Genomic DNA, 16,886 nt, shown 5'->3' on the forward strand with positions numbered 1-16,886 from the left:
GTCCGTGGATTGTTTGGTACCGGGTTGCACAGAAAGCATGAATAACTTACATTATTTCCATTTTATTTATTTTCTGAGTCTGAACAATATTTTATTTTGAAAAATGACTAAATTCTCTCCGTTCCATCCGTCTGTGACTCTTGACTCACTCTTGTCTCGGTCACGTGAAACATTAACATTAATATTAAACCCACAAGCTGCAAAATGAGTCAAAAACAGGTGTCTTTGGAAATGTTTATTATTATATTTACAATTATATTTATCATTTTATTTTGTTTTTATTTTAAACCTGTTCGTGGCGCAAAAAAGTTTGGGGTCCGGTGCTTTATCAAGTGTTTTATCAAGTTTCTGCACATATTTTTCCTTCAAATACAGTAAAATATAAAACTCAAATGAATCTCCGGACGTCTCCATGGTTACTGACAGGCCTCTTCTTTGACGCTGTTTAAATCCAGTTCTGTTTCACTGTGCACATGACTGAAAGGTTTTCATTCTCTCTACTTTATGTCTCTTTTTTTTTATTTTAATCTTTCTGATTATTTATGTTTTGATTATTTTTTATTGTGATTTTAATGTATTTCTTCTTCTGTAAAGCACTTTGAATTACTTTGTGTACAAATTGTGCTGTACAAATAAACTTGCCTTGAATTGCCCACTACCAGTGTTGGAGAGTAACAGATTACAGGTGTCAGAGTTATGTAATCAGAGTACAAATTATGAGTAACTGTATTCAGTTACATTTACTGTTTCAGTGAGTCGTAATTGGATTACAGTTACTTTGAAATACTTTTGAAATAAATGGATTACATGGCAATATTTTCTTGTTTTACATCTTGGGCTAAACCAGGACTAAACCAGGAACTAAAAACCAGGACTAAACTAAACTAAAAGACTAAACCAGGACTAAACCAGGACTAAACCAGGAACTAAACCAGGGACTAAACCAGGACTAAAACCAGAACTAAACCAGGACTAAACTAAGAACTAAGACTAAACCAGGACTAAAAACTAAACAGGACTAAAACCAGAACTAAACCAGGACTAAAACCAGGACTGAACTAGGACTAAATCCAGGACTAAACTAAGACTAAACTAGGACTAAACCAGGACAAAAAAACAGAACTAAAACCAGGACTAAACTAGGACTGAAGCAGGACTAAACCAGGACTAAACCAGGACTAAAACCAGGACTTAAAACCAGACCTAAAACCAGGACTAAACCAGGACTAAACTAAGACCAAACTAATACAATATGACACCTAACAGTAGGTGGACATAATTTAAGGCAGCAGTGATCTCATATAAAAAATCTTTTCTTTATCAATAATATTTTTAATCTGGTCAAGTAAAGACTGAACAAATATTAATTTTCAGGATGTGTTTGCTACATTCATGTAGTTTTAAAAAACATGACAATATCAAGTAACCCAAATATTCAGATTATGTTACTCACTTTAAGTAATTTAATGGATTATGTTACAAACTACATTTTGGGGGATGTAATCTGTAATCTGTAGGGGATTACATTTTAAAAGTCACCTTCCCAAAACTGCCAACTACTCTGCCTGGAATGTTCCACAGCATGGCATTAAAGTGTTCTTTTTGTTGCTGAAAAGACACACGTTACGCCCAAAGATCAAACATGTTTTTCATCTTACAATTTAATGTTTCTCTCTGTTCCTTTTCATTCTCATTGATGTGACGTAATTATTTTATTCATCTTAAATGAATGAAACAAATGCACTTGTCTAGTTGTTTCCCATCTGTCTGGTTGAGTTTCCTCCGGGCGCTCCGGTTTTCCCCGTCACCCCAAAACACGTTACAGGTCTCCAGGAAGAACAGTTGATAGCCAAGGTCTCCCTGCAACTCTTACAACACGTCTGACAAATACTGAGAAACGTGAACACATCGCACCTGTTCTGTGTGACCTGCACTGGCTCCTGTCTTATATCTGGTGCAATTTAAAATGTTATTAATTGTTTTCAAATGTTTACACTCTGTGGGTCCAGTAAACTCCGCCCAGAGCCCTGAGATCAGACCAGCTCCTGTGGATCGAGCCCAAAACTCGGCTCAAGACGACGAAAGGTGACAGAGGCTTTTTCTGTGGCAGCTCCCGGAAAACTGTGGAACAACCTTCCTCTTCCAATTTAAGACGAGACTGAAAACTCACCTCTTCTCCCTGGCATTTAGTTCGAGCTCGTCAGGTTATCTTGGTGTTTTTATTGTAGTTTTCACTTGTTTTCTGTATATCTGTATAGGAGAGTTTCATTGTTGACAAAAGCGCGCGTTGCATGCTGGGAATTATTTTGGTCGGCGGCAAGAAACACTAATTCAACACGACGGACGGAGCGAGAAAGCACGTAAAGGGTATTGATCCCGGTTATTTATCCACTCTAACAGCAGAGGACCCAAGACCATTTGACCAGAAATTGGTCATAAGCATCGACGGACGACAAATCACCCTTTTCAACCCCGACAAAAGGTGGAACAAACCAAATTTCTGGTCAGAATCTCCAACTACCTGGACAAATATTCACTTGGGCGACATCCACAATGACTTGGTGGAAACTCCTGGGCCATTCACAGCAGAAAAGATGAAAACCTCCAAGAGTCTGGATGTGTTGTTGAACTTGTTGGAGTCCACGGTTTGTTAGGATCTTCTACGTTTGCTCTGCGGATGTTTGAAAGTCGTTTAATTCACCGTTAGCGGTTCTTTTCACTCAGAATACGAAAAAGACATTTTCCTTCTTCCGTGCTTCTATTTGTTCATCCGATAATGCAGCAGGAATTTACCATTATCGGGGATAAATACTCGAGGTTACACACTGTGTTTGACGCTATCGAGTTTCTTGCCTCCGACCAAAATATTTCCCAGCAGCAACGCGGCTTTTAATAACAATGACGTCAGCTGAAAATCGCCTGTATGTAACTGTTTCTTCTATGTTGTTGACTTGTATGTGAAGCACTTTGTTCAGCTGAAGTTGTTTTAAATGTGCTACAGAAATAAACTTGAATTGAATTGAAGGTCAGTTAAATCTCCTGTTAAGGTTCATGTAAAAACTGTGCGCTGTCCCTGTCTCATCAAAAATAAAATAAAAACTTGTCAAGTGAAATTTGCTCAAATCGTGATAAAAATTTTCTTAATTCAAGTCGTCTTAACTTGTCTAGACTTTGTTTTTTGCGGTGCATCTGTATTAAATAATATTCACCTATAGAATGATCTGGTGTCATTTTCTATTTCGGTTTCTCTTCACAGCACAAAATGTTTGGATCCGTGCGCAGTCGTCATGGAAACCCTGCATCTGCTCCTCTGTGTTTTTAAAGCTTATATTACGCAAAATTGACTCTTGTGAGCTTTAAGTCGTATTATAATGTTGTTTCTTGCTCAAAATCAGACCTGGAGTTGTGTTTTTTTTCATTCATACATGTTTGAGTTTCTCTTTATTATTAGTCTGTCTACGTCTCCAAAACTCCAAATGCTCTGTTCCACCTTGTGATGTCATGAAGTGGTAGTTTTCACGTCACGCCGAACCTACACCGCGGGATATTTTGAGTCGTTTCTCTCGGCCTCAGCTCAAACAGTTCGACCAAATCACCGGGTTTTAAAAGTTCACAGCTCGTGATTCATGTTCTCACACTGAACGAACGATTTCAACAGAGCGAAACCCTCACGAGAGGCGACTGGACTCAAATCCTCACGATCTACGAATGCCGATCTGGAGCTGGTCATGAGGGATTAATCGGTTCTCGTTACCCCATGTTTGCTATACGAAGCACGAGAAACAGAAAACGCACACCAAAATGAGAGGCTGTAGAAGTGCAAATGCAAGGAGCGGCAAGACAAAAGTGAAAAAATGCATCGCACACTCAGATGACCGATGTCCAAAAGCTTTTTTTCGTTTTAAATAATGTTTTGGCAAAAAAAAAAAAAAAAAAAACTTCTTCAGATATTTTTCTTGCATTGCACCACAGTACACGAACTATATGAAGTACAACTCACGATTAAGTGAAAACTCAACCTGATCCCAAAAACAGTTTCATCTGATTCATCAGTCAGTTTCACTTCGTGGAAACCGTCTGACCTCACAGCATTAGGATTCGTTCGCTCGACAGTAGGCGGGTAATTTTTTTATTTAACCAATCGCTGCTGTTTTGGTCGTGACGTATGTAATGCTCCAAATCCCGTAGGAAGAAGGACAATAACGTCTTTCCCCTTGATAAAATTCACCAAACATTCTCTGCGTTCCGACTTTAAATCCTCGATCTCGGGAATCGTTGCCAACACAGAATGTCTGACTCTTCTCTGATCGGTTGGTGCCCGAACTCGCACTTCCAAAGTTCTTGCAAATCATCTAGTGTATTTTGATTCCTGATCTAGTCGCTGGAGAGAAATGAAATTAAGCGGAGGCATTGGTGGCGCCAGCTTGGCTAAAAAACAGTTGCACGAGTGTAAAAAATCATCTCAAAATCGGCCAAAAATCACAGAGTGCACGTCCAGCTTTAGTTAACGGCTCATGTTTACCTTTAGTTCCAGTAGAGATTGGGCAATTCGAGGGTTGAAATCATCCAAATGATTCTAGTGAAGGTGTGTGGAGTTTTAAAACACAGTGTAGTTCTTTCTGTATTACCGCATGACATCATGAGTTGGACCAGAGTGTTTTCCATTTGAGAGAAGAACTCAGAGTAAAAATGCAGGGTTTGTGTGTGTGAATGAAACACAAAAACACAACTCTAGGTCTGTTTGTGATGAGGAAACAGAGAACAGTGTCGTATGGTCACTACAGAGAATCATTTGTCCAACTTTTTGAAAAATCTTTGAAAATCAATCTGTACCTACATCAATTTTTTACACTTCCGTGAGAAATTTCATGAAATTCTCTTGATGTTTACTGTGTCCACCAACCCTCTGAAGTTTCGTGCCTGCAGAAACCTTAAATCTGAGCTGTGTTTTACTTTAATAACATCCAAAATAATGAATTTAGTCCAATAGTCTCAATGGAAGTTGAATATAAATTTGGACATTGTGGATCATTTGGTGTCAGTTTCGTGTCTTGATCATCATTCGTTTCTGAGATTTGGCAAAAGTGTCATTTCTTTGGCTCTTCAAGAACCTTAAATAACCTGAATGTAACAAATGTAGGATCTAAAACACAATATATAACTTGAAATTAATACATTTAGAACTCAAAAACTTCTACACAATCTTACTTAATACAGATATTATTATATTATGACTGTCCATTATCTGTGTCAAAACATCAATAAGAAACAGGGCAGTGCAAAAATACTGAAATATCGATATATCGTATTGTTTAATCTGATAAGTCTACAGAAAGAACAAACTTTATGTCTCTCATTTCATCTTTGGACTTTGTGGATTTTGGATAATTATGAAAAAAACACTCAAAATCTTTACAAAATTGTGATATTGTTAAAAGTTATGAAGACAGAGACATAAAATTGGTCCCAAAAGATGCACAACAACAACATTTATATTCAACTTTCACTGACACTGTGGCGTTAAATGGATTATTTTTAAAGTTACTTGAGAAATACAGATTTTTTTTTATGGACACTGTTAGGATGGAACTTAAAAGTCTTGTTGGACCCAGTGTATTTATTTAACTGAGTAAATATTCCATAGATTTTCTTTTAATTGGTTTTGTCACATTTTAAAATTGGGTACAAGTTGAATTTCTGACATTGGGGCAAACGATGCAGCCTAATGATCCCTTTAACTTCCATTATAATGACCGTTCAGTAGTACAGCTAATGTCACAGCCTCATTTGAACTGCTCCTTTTATTGAGGATGTTGGTTTTAGGTCCAAACACCTCCACCACCGCATCGCCACGTTTCGGATGCTCGTAACTCCGGGAACAACATTAAAAAAATGCGCCGTTTCCCGTTTAAATCGCGTTATAATGTCCACTGACCGTTGCACTGGTCGTAAAACGTGTCCGAAATGTCCCCGTTTGGAGCCCGTCCGCGCTGGTGTTGGTTCTGCGGGTTCGGTCTGGCTCGGAAAATGTCCTAAACGACGCTTTGGCAGTAGCTGGCGGTAGTTTTACGCGCGAGTGGTGCCAGTGGTCGAAACGCCGTAAACATGCCAGCGTTCATGTCACCGAAAACTTTTAGCCAGAAAACGTCAAACCCATTTTGTGTTGGAACTTTAGTTTATAATTAAGTAAAAGAGTAAAATATTTCTCAAGAGTGCTTCAAAGTAATCTCAAGTCGAAGTTCAAGGTAGTGGTCCAAGAAATTATTTAAGTAATGGTAAAAAAAACTACATTTGGAAACTTCTACTTATGTAAACATCTGATTTATAATTTAAAGTTTACGTGATTTGAAGGAGAAAACATGAAGTAAATGAAATAACATCTTGTATTTTCAAAGGACCGACACAAAAATGCGATAAAATAATTTCATATTGTGAACGTAAAGCTTTTGGATTAAACTTAAAAACTTTAATTTACTGAAAAAACTCAAATCTTTAAGTTAAGATGACTCAAATTAAGAAAGTTTTATCTTGGTTTGAGTAAATTTCACTTGACAAAAACAACAACTTTTTGCACTTAACATAAGAAACAAACTCAAAAATTGCTTGAAGGATGAAAAACACACTGGATTATTTCACTTTTCATGTTGAATCGACAAAAAGAAAGTCAAATGTCCTTAATTTAAGTCATTTTAACTCGTCTAGACTTTGTTTTTGTCGTGTAGACGCACTCAAAGTGGGAAGAGGAGCCACAACTTTTATTCAAATAAGAGAACCGATCAGGGCTGTAACGATATCCAAGTCACACGATACGATATCATCACAGTATGAACCTCACGGTACGATATTTATTACAATATTTTGTGGAGGCTGTGAACAAAACTGTGAATATGTGACTTTTTTCTCTTAAAATGTCTTGACAAAACTTAATCCAAAGACTTAAAAGTGTTAGAACTGTTATTTCTTCTTGTCGTCTGCATTGAAATGGAGCAAAGGATCATGGTCTGTGTAGTTCTGTGTCTTTTTTTAGCTGTTGCTGCACCATAACTCGTCATTTAAGCAAAGAGTCTTGTAATTTGATATATTGTTCATGGTCCACGATGTTAGTGTGAGAACTTTGATGATACGATATCATGATATTTTGGTTATTGTTACAGTACTGATACTTCAATTTTTTTTTAAATAAAAAAATACTCATGTACACAGCAAAAACTGGAGGAATAAAATATTTCAGATTTTTTTTTTTTTTTTTTTTTACGCAAAAACTGTTATTTTAACTATTTGAACATTAAATGGAGGTTCAAGTTGGGGTTATTTTGAGTTGATACGGTTGAAATTCAACTTCCCTTAGTGTTAATTTGGCTCCTCCCACCTACCACTTCAAACTCCCGTGCAAGAGAAGACCAGTTTGACCCAGTTTTGTTCATAATTTCATCTTAAATTAACTCAAATAAAGTGTCAAAATAAAACACCTCTGTGTGTTGTTTAGCTAAGTCAGGATAACTCTACAAAGTGTTATCCATTTACTCTCAAAGTGTTAATATAACTCTTGATTTCTGGTTAAACAGGAACTTTGGTCCAGTGTGACTTAATTAATGAACATTTCCAAAACTGCAAAAATGTAAAATTAACTTTAGAACAGACTGGACTCATATAAACCCTGAGAAAATGTTAAAATTGATTCTGTGAGAGTCAATTTTAACACAACACTTTTTGCTGTGTAGTAGTGAAAGTTAAAAGTTAAAAAGTTAAAGTAAAAGGCTACGTTTTTTTCCAAAGGTTACAAAAAAAAAAAAAAAAAAAAAAAAGGATCTCTCTACCTAAATGTAACTGAGTATTACGCATCTCTGTTTAGGAGCCAATTAAGACCAGAATTGTTTTTATTTATCTTTTTTTTTTTTTTTTTTTTACTTTTGACTACTTATTATTGAGAAATTAAACAAATTATTTTCTGTAAAGTCTCTGGGACTGTTTAAAATTATGTAGTTGGCAAGATTTTGGTGCAGTCTCTTCCCCATCTTTGCCCAGTTATACCCAAATCTGTCTTTACGCACGAGAACGCGACTTCACCAACCCCTTTTTCTTCTCTTTTTTTTCACTTTTACGCACGGTTTACGCACGGTTTACGCATGCTCAGTGAGAGTCTGGCGCACACTGCGGGGGTATAACAGCGTTTATTAAGTGATACACTATACTCACGTTTACAGGCGTAATAAACATATGCATATATACGGTTGCTATGGCTACAGACACAAACAAACAAACAGACACGACACTGACGTACACGTACACGTATAGCGCAGGCTCAAGTGCTGTACAGATCACACGGGGACGCGCTTTGGCACTTTTCACATTGTCTTTTTTCATGTCCCGAGTGTGATGTTTGAAGAGTTCATATTTTACAGTTTTTTTGGGATTCCGGAGACGCCAAACCATTCTGGAGTCCTTTTTTTTTTTTTTTTTTTTACGCACGCTTCGCCTTTTTACGCACGCCTTTTACGCGCGCGCTTCTCCACATCATGGCGCGCTCGTCTTCACTTTGGCCACGAATTTCTTCTCCTTGACGCGCCGGTTCTGGAACCAGATGGTGATTTGGCGCTCGGAGAGGTTGGTGACGGCGGAGATCTTCCTGCGCTTGTCCTTGGTGATGAACTTGTTGGCGGCGTACTCCTTCTCCAGCTCCTTCAGCTGCACCTTCGTGTACGGGATGCGCTTTTTCCGGCCGCGGCGGAAGGGAGAGCCGTCGTGTTGATGCGCCACCACGTCTGCGCAAAAACAGACCACAAGAGGAGGGACATGGTGTTATTACATGTCTGCAAACACACACCGATACATTTACGATGTTTGCGTCATGTTGTAAATACGTTTTGTTTTTTGTTTTTTTGTTTCTTTTTGTTTTGTCAGGATGGTGCAGATTTATAGCTCATTATTTGAAGCAGGTTTGACAAAAGTACAGAAAATCAGACACTAGTCCAAAATAAAACTAGTATCGAAACTAGATACTTATTTATCGCAGGTTTCGATACTAAAAAAGTCACATTCACAGTCCTGGTTTAGTCCCGGTTTAGTCTCGGTTTAGACCTGGTTTAATCCTGGTTTAGTCCCGGTTTAGTCTCGGTTTAGTCTCGGTTTAGACCTGGTTTAGTCCTGGTTTAGTCCCGGTTTAGTCTCGGTTTAGACCTGGTTTAGTCCTGGAATAGCCCTGGTTTAGTCCTAGTTTTAGGTCTGGTTTAGACCTGATTCAGACCTGGTTTAGTCCTGGTTTAGTCCTGGTTTTAGGTCTGGTTTAGACCTGGTTTAGTCCTGATTTGGTCCTGGTTTAGACCTGGTTTGGACCTGTAATAGTCCTGGTTTAGTCCTAGTTTTAGGTCTGGTTTATACCTGATTCAGACCTGGTTTAGTCCTGGTTTAGTCCTGGTTTAGTCCTGGTTTAGTCCTGGTTTAGACCTGGTTTAGACCTGGTTTAGACCTGGTTTAGACCTGGACCACTGAGGGATTACACAGATACGAGGTCACATAGGATTTTTTTTTTTTTTTAATCCCATTCTTTTGTCTAAAACAGACGTGTCAGACTCTCGACATAATTATATTTGTCCCGTGAGATCAAATCAAATCTGTATCAGAGCTGCAGTCGCACACAGATCGACTATAGACACATGATTCATTTAAAATGTTGATATTATTTTTATATTCTGCTTGGTCTGGATTCGATGTTTAAGCAAAACTTTTATTAAACATTTATTTTAATAAGAAAAGGTTTAACATTACAGATCTGGAAAGAAGAGAAAACAGGCAGATAAATATTTAGTTTGACCCACGACTTAGTCCCAGTTTTTAATTTTGGCCTCTGTGAATTTGAGTTTGACTCTCCTGGTCTAAAGAAAGTGTTTTTTTTATTTTATTTTATTATCATCATCGTGGAATCAGTGTTGTGGAATCGAGTCCAAATCCTCAGAGTCAAAATCAAGTTTGAAATTTTAGTTTTATTCAGCACAACACTAAAGAGAATCAGTCGTGAACGCTGAATATTTATGTTTAATTCAACATTACGTCAACATTTAAAAGGTGAACATTTACACACACAAACACACAAACACAAACAAACACACGTATATTTAAAACACAGAAACACACGTGTCCTTACAGTGAGCAGACTCGCCTCTCCACAAACCCGACTCGTGTTTGGTCTGTTTTCTGTATCCGTGTCTGTTTCCGTGTCGTTCTTTTGGTTTTATAATCCTCCACAATCTTCTACGTCCTAAAATAAAACATCTCTGCGGAAAACGTTCCAAAGTGTGGATTTCGCTTTCTGTTTCCGTGAAAACATGAAGTCATTTTTCCACCTCCAGAAAGTTCAAACCTCATTCCCGTGTGTCCCTTATCGTGGACGTTGAGTTAATACGTCGATCTTTTAAGTGTTTTAAGATCGACTCTTAATGCGGGGACGAAATAGGAGTTAGTTTAAAAAGAAAAAGAAAATTAAAAGAGAGTCTAAAAACATTTTGAGGCGACTGTAGAAGCTGTTGGTCTTCAAAAAGTTGTTTTAGTTTCACACCAAAATGTCTCCGGCGTCAATTACATAGGACGTGTCTCGAAATTATAAATAAAAAGAACAAAATCTAAATGCTAAAGTGTTAAATTTTCATCCAAATAGATTTAAAAAAATCACAAAAAATAAATATATTGTGATACACTTTTTGTCTTCGGATCCACTGTGCATCAAAAAGCTTATTTCTCGAATTTTTGATGTAAATATGAATAAAAATAAAAATAAATAAAATAGAAATAAATATAAAAAATTAAAATTAAAATAAATAAAATAGAAATAAATTAAAATAAAAAAAATATAAATAAATATAAATAAAATATGAATAAAAATGTTCTGTTTCAAAAATCAGAGCACAAAGGAGAAAAAAACTATCATTCTATTAAACGAGTAACACTGTACGTTTGTTTGTTTGTTTGTTTGAGATGGAAAATCAGGAGCGTCGCCGTTGACGTCGGACTCAAAACGTCCTCGACATCATCGTCCAAAACCCGAGATCAGAGCAGCAGCGCCGTCGGGGGTAAATCTCTAATTACAGTTTCTCTGACGAGCTTCGGATCAGCGGTTTGATTTCATTTTAAACACATCCGAGAGAAACGAAGAAAAAGACGCAAATCTGTAACTACAGCACACGATAAACGACTTTTACACCGAATAAAACCGTTCGGAGACACGGGAACATTTCAGAAGACGTTTGCACAAATCTAAAGTACAGAATTTTCACAGATTTTATGCAGAATAAGAAACATTTTGTTGTTTGCGCTGGAAAAAACAACATCTAGGTCGATTAAAATGACTTAAATTAAGAACATTTGACTTTATTTGAGTCGATTCAACTTGACAACATGTCTTTTTAAGTTTCTTTTTTAAGTGCGGCAAGATGCATTTTCAGGTTTTAAGCTAAAAAATCTTAATGCACTTGCAGAAAATTCCAATTTCAAGACTCAAATCCTGATCAAACTTTCTTAATTCAAGTCGTCTTAACTTGACTAGATTTAGTTTTTTGCAGTGAATGATAATAATGCTCATTTTTTAGACAGAATAATGGAATTTTCAACACAAAATAATCATTACTTTATGGTTTTATGTGAGTTTTAATAAAGCTGTAAGACTAAAGTTTGTTCTGTTTAAGTCATTTTTTTTTTAGTATTGACACGTCTTCGGGATGTTTTGGTTTGTTTTTGGGATCGATTAGTGTCTGATTTTCGATACTTTTGGTAAACCGACTCTGCACTCTCAGCCTGTGTGTGGAAAAAAACTGGAAAAAACAATATCTAGATCAGTTAAAATGACTTAAATTAAGAACATTTGACTTTATTTTGAGTCGATTCAACTTGACAAGTCAAATGATCGACCAGTGGAACAAGTGTGTTTTGTTTTGTTTCTTATTTTAAGTCCAAAAAAGTTGTTATTTCTCTTTGTTTTTAAATGTAGGAAGATGTATTTTCATATTTTAAGTACAAAAAGTCTTGTTCCACTGGCAGAAAATTTTGCTTTTCAAGTCAAATTTACTCAAACTTTCTTAATTCAAGTCGTTTTAACTTGACCAGATTTTGTTTTTTGCAGTGAATAATAATAATAATGTTATTTTTTTAACAGTATAATGGAATTTTCAACACAAAATAATGGTTATCTTATGGTTTTATGTGAGTTTTAATAAAGTTGCAAGACTATTTTTTAGTATTGACACGTCTTCGGATGTTTTGGTTTGGTTTCGGGATCGATTAGTGTCTGATTTTTCGATACTTTTGGCAATGCGACTCTGCACTTCTAGTCTGTGTGCTTCACTGGAAAAAAAACAAGATCTAGGTCAATTAAAATGACTTAAATTAAGAATATCTGACTTTATTTCGAGTCGATTCAACTTGAAAAGTCAAATTATTGATCAATGGAACAAGTGTGTTTTGTTTAATTCAAGCAACATTCGATTTTGTTTCTTATTTTAAGCGCAAAAAGTTGTTGTTTCTCTTTTGTTTTTAACTGTAGGAAGATGTATTTTCATATTTTAACTACAAAAAGTCTTGTTCCACTGGCAGAAAATTTTACTTTTCCAGTGAAATTTACTCAAACTTTCTTATTTCAAGTCGTTTTAACTTGACTCGATTTTGTTTTTCGCAGTTTGTCGAGGAAATAATTGCACTTCAACAGTAGCGGCTTTAACTGAGACTGTATTTGTTTTAATGTACACTTTTATATGGATTTGTGCAACACACACACACACACAGACAGACACACACACACACACAGACACACACACACACACACACAGACACACACACACACACACACACACGTGCATGTCATTAAAACAATAAAAATACTCGTCTAATTATCAAATATCCAGCCAACAGCTCACAGAGTTTGTTATAGTTTGGACCGTTGCCGTGGCGTTTAACGATTCAAAACAAAACATTTCTAAATCTTTGGGACGCCCGAAAAGTCCTCAAAATGGCGCCGATGACAGGAAAGTGGCTCCCATTTAAACTCTGGATCATAAGAACGTTTTAAAATCCATAACGGAAGCAAAAAATACGTAAAGCGGGTTACGTTTGTCACAGATTTAAATGAAAATAGTTTCGAGAATGACAAAAACTACACGACAAATTTGAGTTTCCGGGTTTGAAATGTTGTTTTACGGCGAAGAAATGTGCGAAAATCTAAAAAATTCGAGTTTTTGTGGTGAACATCGCGATAAATCTCACAGGATTAATTAGTCCAGAATAAAATTGTAAATCTGCAAAAAAAAAAAAAAATCTAGTGAAGTTAAGACGCCTTGAATTGAGAAAGTTTGATCAAGATTTAAGTAAATTTGACTTGAAAAGTTAAATTTTCTGCCAGTGGAACAAGACTTTTGTATTTAAAATATGAAAATACATCTTGTTAGACTTTTAAAAAAAAATAAGAAAATCAACATAAAACGTGAAAATTAAAATGAATACAGTCTCAGTTAAAGCTGAAACTGTTGAAGTACAATTATTTCCTTGACAAAAAACAAAAAAACACAATCTAGTCAAGTTAAGACGACTTGAATTAAGAAAGTTTGAGTAAATTTCACTCGAAAAGCAAAATTTTCTGCCAGTGGAACAACTTTTTGTACTAAAAATATGAAAACACATCTTGCTACGCTAAAAAAAAATAAGAAAAACAACAACTTTTTGCAATTAAAATAAGAAACAAAATCAAATGTTGCTTAAATTCAGAAAAACACACTTATTTTGTTGCTAAATCGACTCAAATAAAGCAAAATGTTTTTAATTTAAGTCATTTTAACTTAGCTAGATATTGTTCTTTTTCCAGCGTGTCTGTCCAAACCCATTTCGATTTCCAATATTTAACAAAATTCCATAATTAATCCCAAATCTGTCATTGAAATTCCAAAACGCCCCGCTTCGTTTTTGTAGATTTTTTTGTAGAAACCTTTAAAGGGTTACACACTCACCGCTTATGGAGCACTAAAAATACTTTCCTAAACCAAACCGTGATGTTTTGAGTCTCGTTATTATTATGTTTTTTCCATCTTTTCTTGATTATCAGTCGTGTTAATTCGGTGGTAAAAGCTTTTCAAACGCCGCGGTCTCGTCTCGTGTCGCCGAAGCAAAAGTAGGTCACGGGGACTTTTATTACGGCCGACCAAAATAGAAGCCATTAAAGGGGAGGGGAGCCTTTGCGTAACGTAATAATTTCTTTGGAGAACGCAATATAAACTCATTTACGTGATAAAAGTTGTGCGTAAAAGTTGTGCTTAAATGTTGTGCGTAAAAATTGTGCGTAAAACGATTCTTGTTTGGAGAGACGGTTTCTGTTTCTTCTTTTGTTTTTTGTTTTTGTGTTTTTTTTTACTGTAAGGCTATGGACTAATAATATTTTTTTCTTATTTTAAATTAACACAATTTTAAAACTGTAATTTAATTAAATATTTTCACAAAATCAAAATTTTATCCAAAAACAAAAATTAAAAAATGAAATAAAAACGTGTTTCTCGCAGCTTGGTGCAAATCTAAAATTATTTCATGCCACGTTACGCACAGTTTTAAATTATAAAAATCTGTTCTAAAAAATCAAAATGAATTTCCACATCATTGTTCCAAATTTAAATATGACTATTTGTAATTTAGTTAAATTTTGTTTGCATTTTTTTACGCGCACGAACATGTTTTTTAGTGTTGAAAATAATGAATTTTCAACGTAGCTGCACAAAATTCTCAATATTTTCTCATTATTTAAAAAAATATTCCACAATAAAGTGAGATTTGTTTCTTTTGTTTCTGTTCTACCAAAAATAAAATCATGTGTAGAGTGCGTAAAGTGTAAAATGTGAAGTGTCGCTGGTGTTGTGTGTGTGTGTTTCTTTGGGAGTTGTGTTGTTGCTGTTGTTGTTGAACGTGTCTCTGTGAGTTTTTGTGTCTAAAATCGTCCTCGCTGCTCGTGAGTTCGTTTTTCACGCGTGTCAGAGTTTGAGTGAAACGGAAACCTCCGTGTGTGAAACGTCAAATCAAACCGAAGACGCGCGACAAATCAGAACCAAAAATGATGTTCGCCGCCATTTTCAGAACGAAGCAAAGCAAAGCAAAGCGCGTTTTACTTTTTAAAATGGAGGCAAAAATAGACGAGCTCTGGTCCAGGACTCGGCCGCGTTTTGTCCTCAGCTGAGCTCAGACTAATAAAGATGTGAGTGAAAAGTGTCACGTGTTTGTGTCCCGTGGAGAGAAATGTAACAGTGTAACGTGTGAAAGTCAAATCATTTCATGTGAATCGTTTCAGAGGCTCACTGTTCATTTACACTCACTATAATTATATTATTATTGACCATCATCCCGGTGGATTATCACATGTTACAAGTTGTTTACGGTCCTGTGCCTCAGACCTTCACGTGCGGCTCCGTGGACAAACACAGCCTCATGTCCAACAGAGACACGAGCCGCTGTGTCATTATTGGTATTTGAATCTTAATCAGAAGCATCACTTTAATCTCATTAATACAGGGGTCACTTTTCACGAGGAGCCACGTGACCTTTCTGTTGATGAACTAATTAAAGCCTCGTGCGATGCCCTCTATCATATTTGCCTTTACGCAGCTTTTACGCACGCGGAATGTGTCCCTGTACTGTCCCATTCAGTGACCTGCACACACACACACACACACACACAACACACATACTCACAGCCCGGGAGCAGACACACACAGGCGGCCCGGGGAGCACCCGGGGGTGACCTACCCGCCAGTGCGCTCTTCCACAGGTGGCTCTGGCCCTGCTCTTTGCAGTACATCTGTCCGCCCCAGCCGTTGGTCAGGGCCCAGGGCTGGTAAGTGTCCACGGGCAGCAAAGTGTCGTGCCGCGGCTCCGCGCCGAGCGTCTGCACCACGGACACGTCCAGGTAACTGGCCATGGACTGGTAGGGCCCGGGGTAGCTGTGGTAGAAGGCGAGCTCTTTGGCGCGGTGGTTGGGGTACTCCTCGGAGCTCACGGGGGTGTCCATGTACTGAGAGCTGAGCGCTCCCGCCGCCTGCGTGCACGACTTGAGCGCCCCGCGGCTCATGCGGCACGGGTAGTAGCCGTTGCTGAAGTAGCTGTAGGGCAGCGCGGTGGCGGCGGAGGAGCTCTGGTGCGGCACCGCGGCCGCGCACGGTCCCGCGGTGCACTGCTTCCCCGTGACCGCGCCGCTGTCGCTGGAGCCGGACCCCGACACTTCCACGGCGGGGTATCCCGCGGAGGAGTGCACCAGGCCGGACGGATGCCCTCCCAGCGCCGCGGAGTGCGCCATGATGTTGCGGCACTGCGTGGCCGCGGCCGTGGGGAAGCCCTCCATGTTCTTGTTGAGCTCGTCCAGGTTATTGTCGTACACAAACATCACCGTGTCCGCGTGCCAGCGAGGGCTGAGCACGAGCGAGGCGCTCATAGGGCAGTCCGCTGCACGCGCCTTTGCTACATGGGCTGCACGCGCTCACAGACCTCAGCTTCACGCGCTCACCACGGCCGTGGCGCTGGAGGCAAAGACCCCGGTGCGCGGCCGCAGCGCCGTTACATTCAGCCGCAGCCTTGACGCAACGCACCCCGGGGGCACGAGGAGGTGGCGCGCCTGTCCATTGGATGAGAACGGCCAGTCACGTGACGTGACAAGAGAAAAAACCGCAGAAGAAGAGTCCAGTTGATGACTGTCAGTCAGAGTGAGTGATTTAACGAGCGGGGCGCAGCGTGACGCGGAAGTGCAGCAAATACTGAGAAGCTCCGTGCGTAACGGCCCCGGTCCGGCCTGACAGACACTGTGTGCATTACGCAGTGCGTAAAGATCCATGTCTCCAAACAACAGAGCTCAGTGCAGACTACACCCAGGTCTATTTAGT

General features: G+C 38.2%; 1 protein-coding gene across 2 annotated transcripts; it reads right to left on the bottom strand.

Moving 5' to 3' along the window:
• Positions 1-8,163: 8,163 nt before the first annotated feature.
• On the bottom strand, positions 8,164-16,441 carry hoxb13a (homeobox B13a). 2 transcript variants are annotated; one of them, XM_020922577.2, is made up of 2 exons: positions 15,760-16,441; positions 8,164-8,762 (listed from the first exon to the last, which is right to left on the bottom strand). In XM_020922577.2, exons 1-2 carry the CDS (start codon positions 16,439-16,441, stop codon positions 8,515-8,517), a joined length of 930 nt encoding a protein of 309 aa, XP_020778236.2. In that variant the 3' UTR covers positions 8,164-8,514. The 2 variants fall into 2 exon arrangements, 1 of the variants encoding a protein (XP_020778236.2); XR_008632051.1 differs by lacking the exon at positions 15,760-16,441 and adding an exon at positions 13,983-14,142 and having other exon boundaries at positions 8,623-8,762.
• Positions 16,442-16,886: the final 445 nt, after the last annotated feature.

The sequence above is a fragment of the Boleophthalmus pectinirostris genome, unplaced genomic scaffold, assembly GCF_026225935.1.
Source record: "Boleophthalmus pectinirostris isolate CB_2022bp ecotype Guang Dong unplaced genomic scaffold, ASM2622593v1 HiC_scaffold_17, whole genome shotgun sequence".
NCBI lineage: Eukaryota > Metazoa > Chordata > Actinopteri > Gobiiformes > Gobiidae > Boleophthalmus > Boleophthalmus pectinirostris.

What these genes read in the sequence shown, in the direction of transcription:
- hoxb13a (XM_020922577.2), bottom strand. Translation starts at nt 16,441, where the DNA reads ATGAGCGCCTCGCTCGTGCTCAGCCCTCGCTGGCACGCGGACACGGTG. An exon ending in GTGGAAGAGCGCACTGGCGG is followed by an intron (nt 8,763 to 15,759) that starts GTAGGTCACCCC and finishes GTTTTTGCGCAG; the next exon opens with ACGTGGTGGCGCATCAACAC.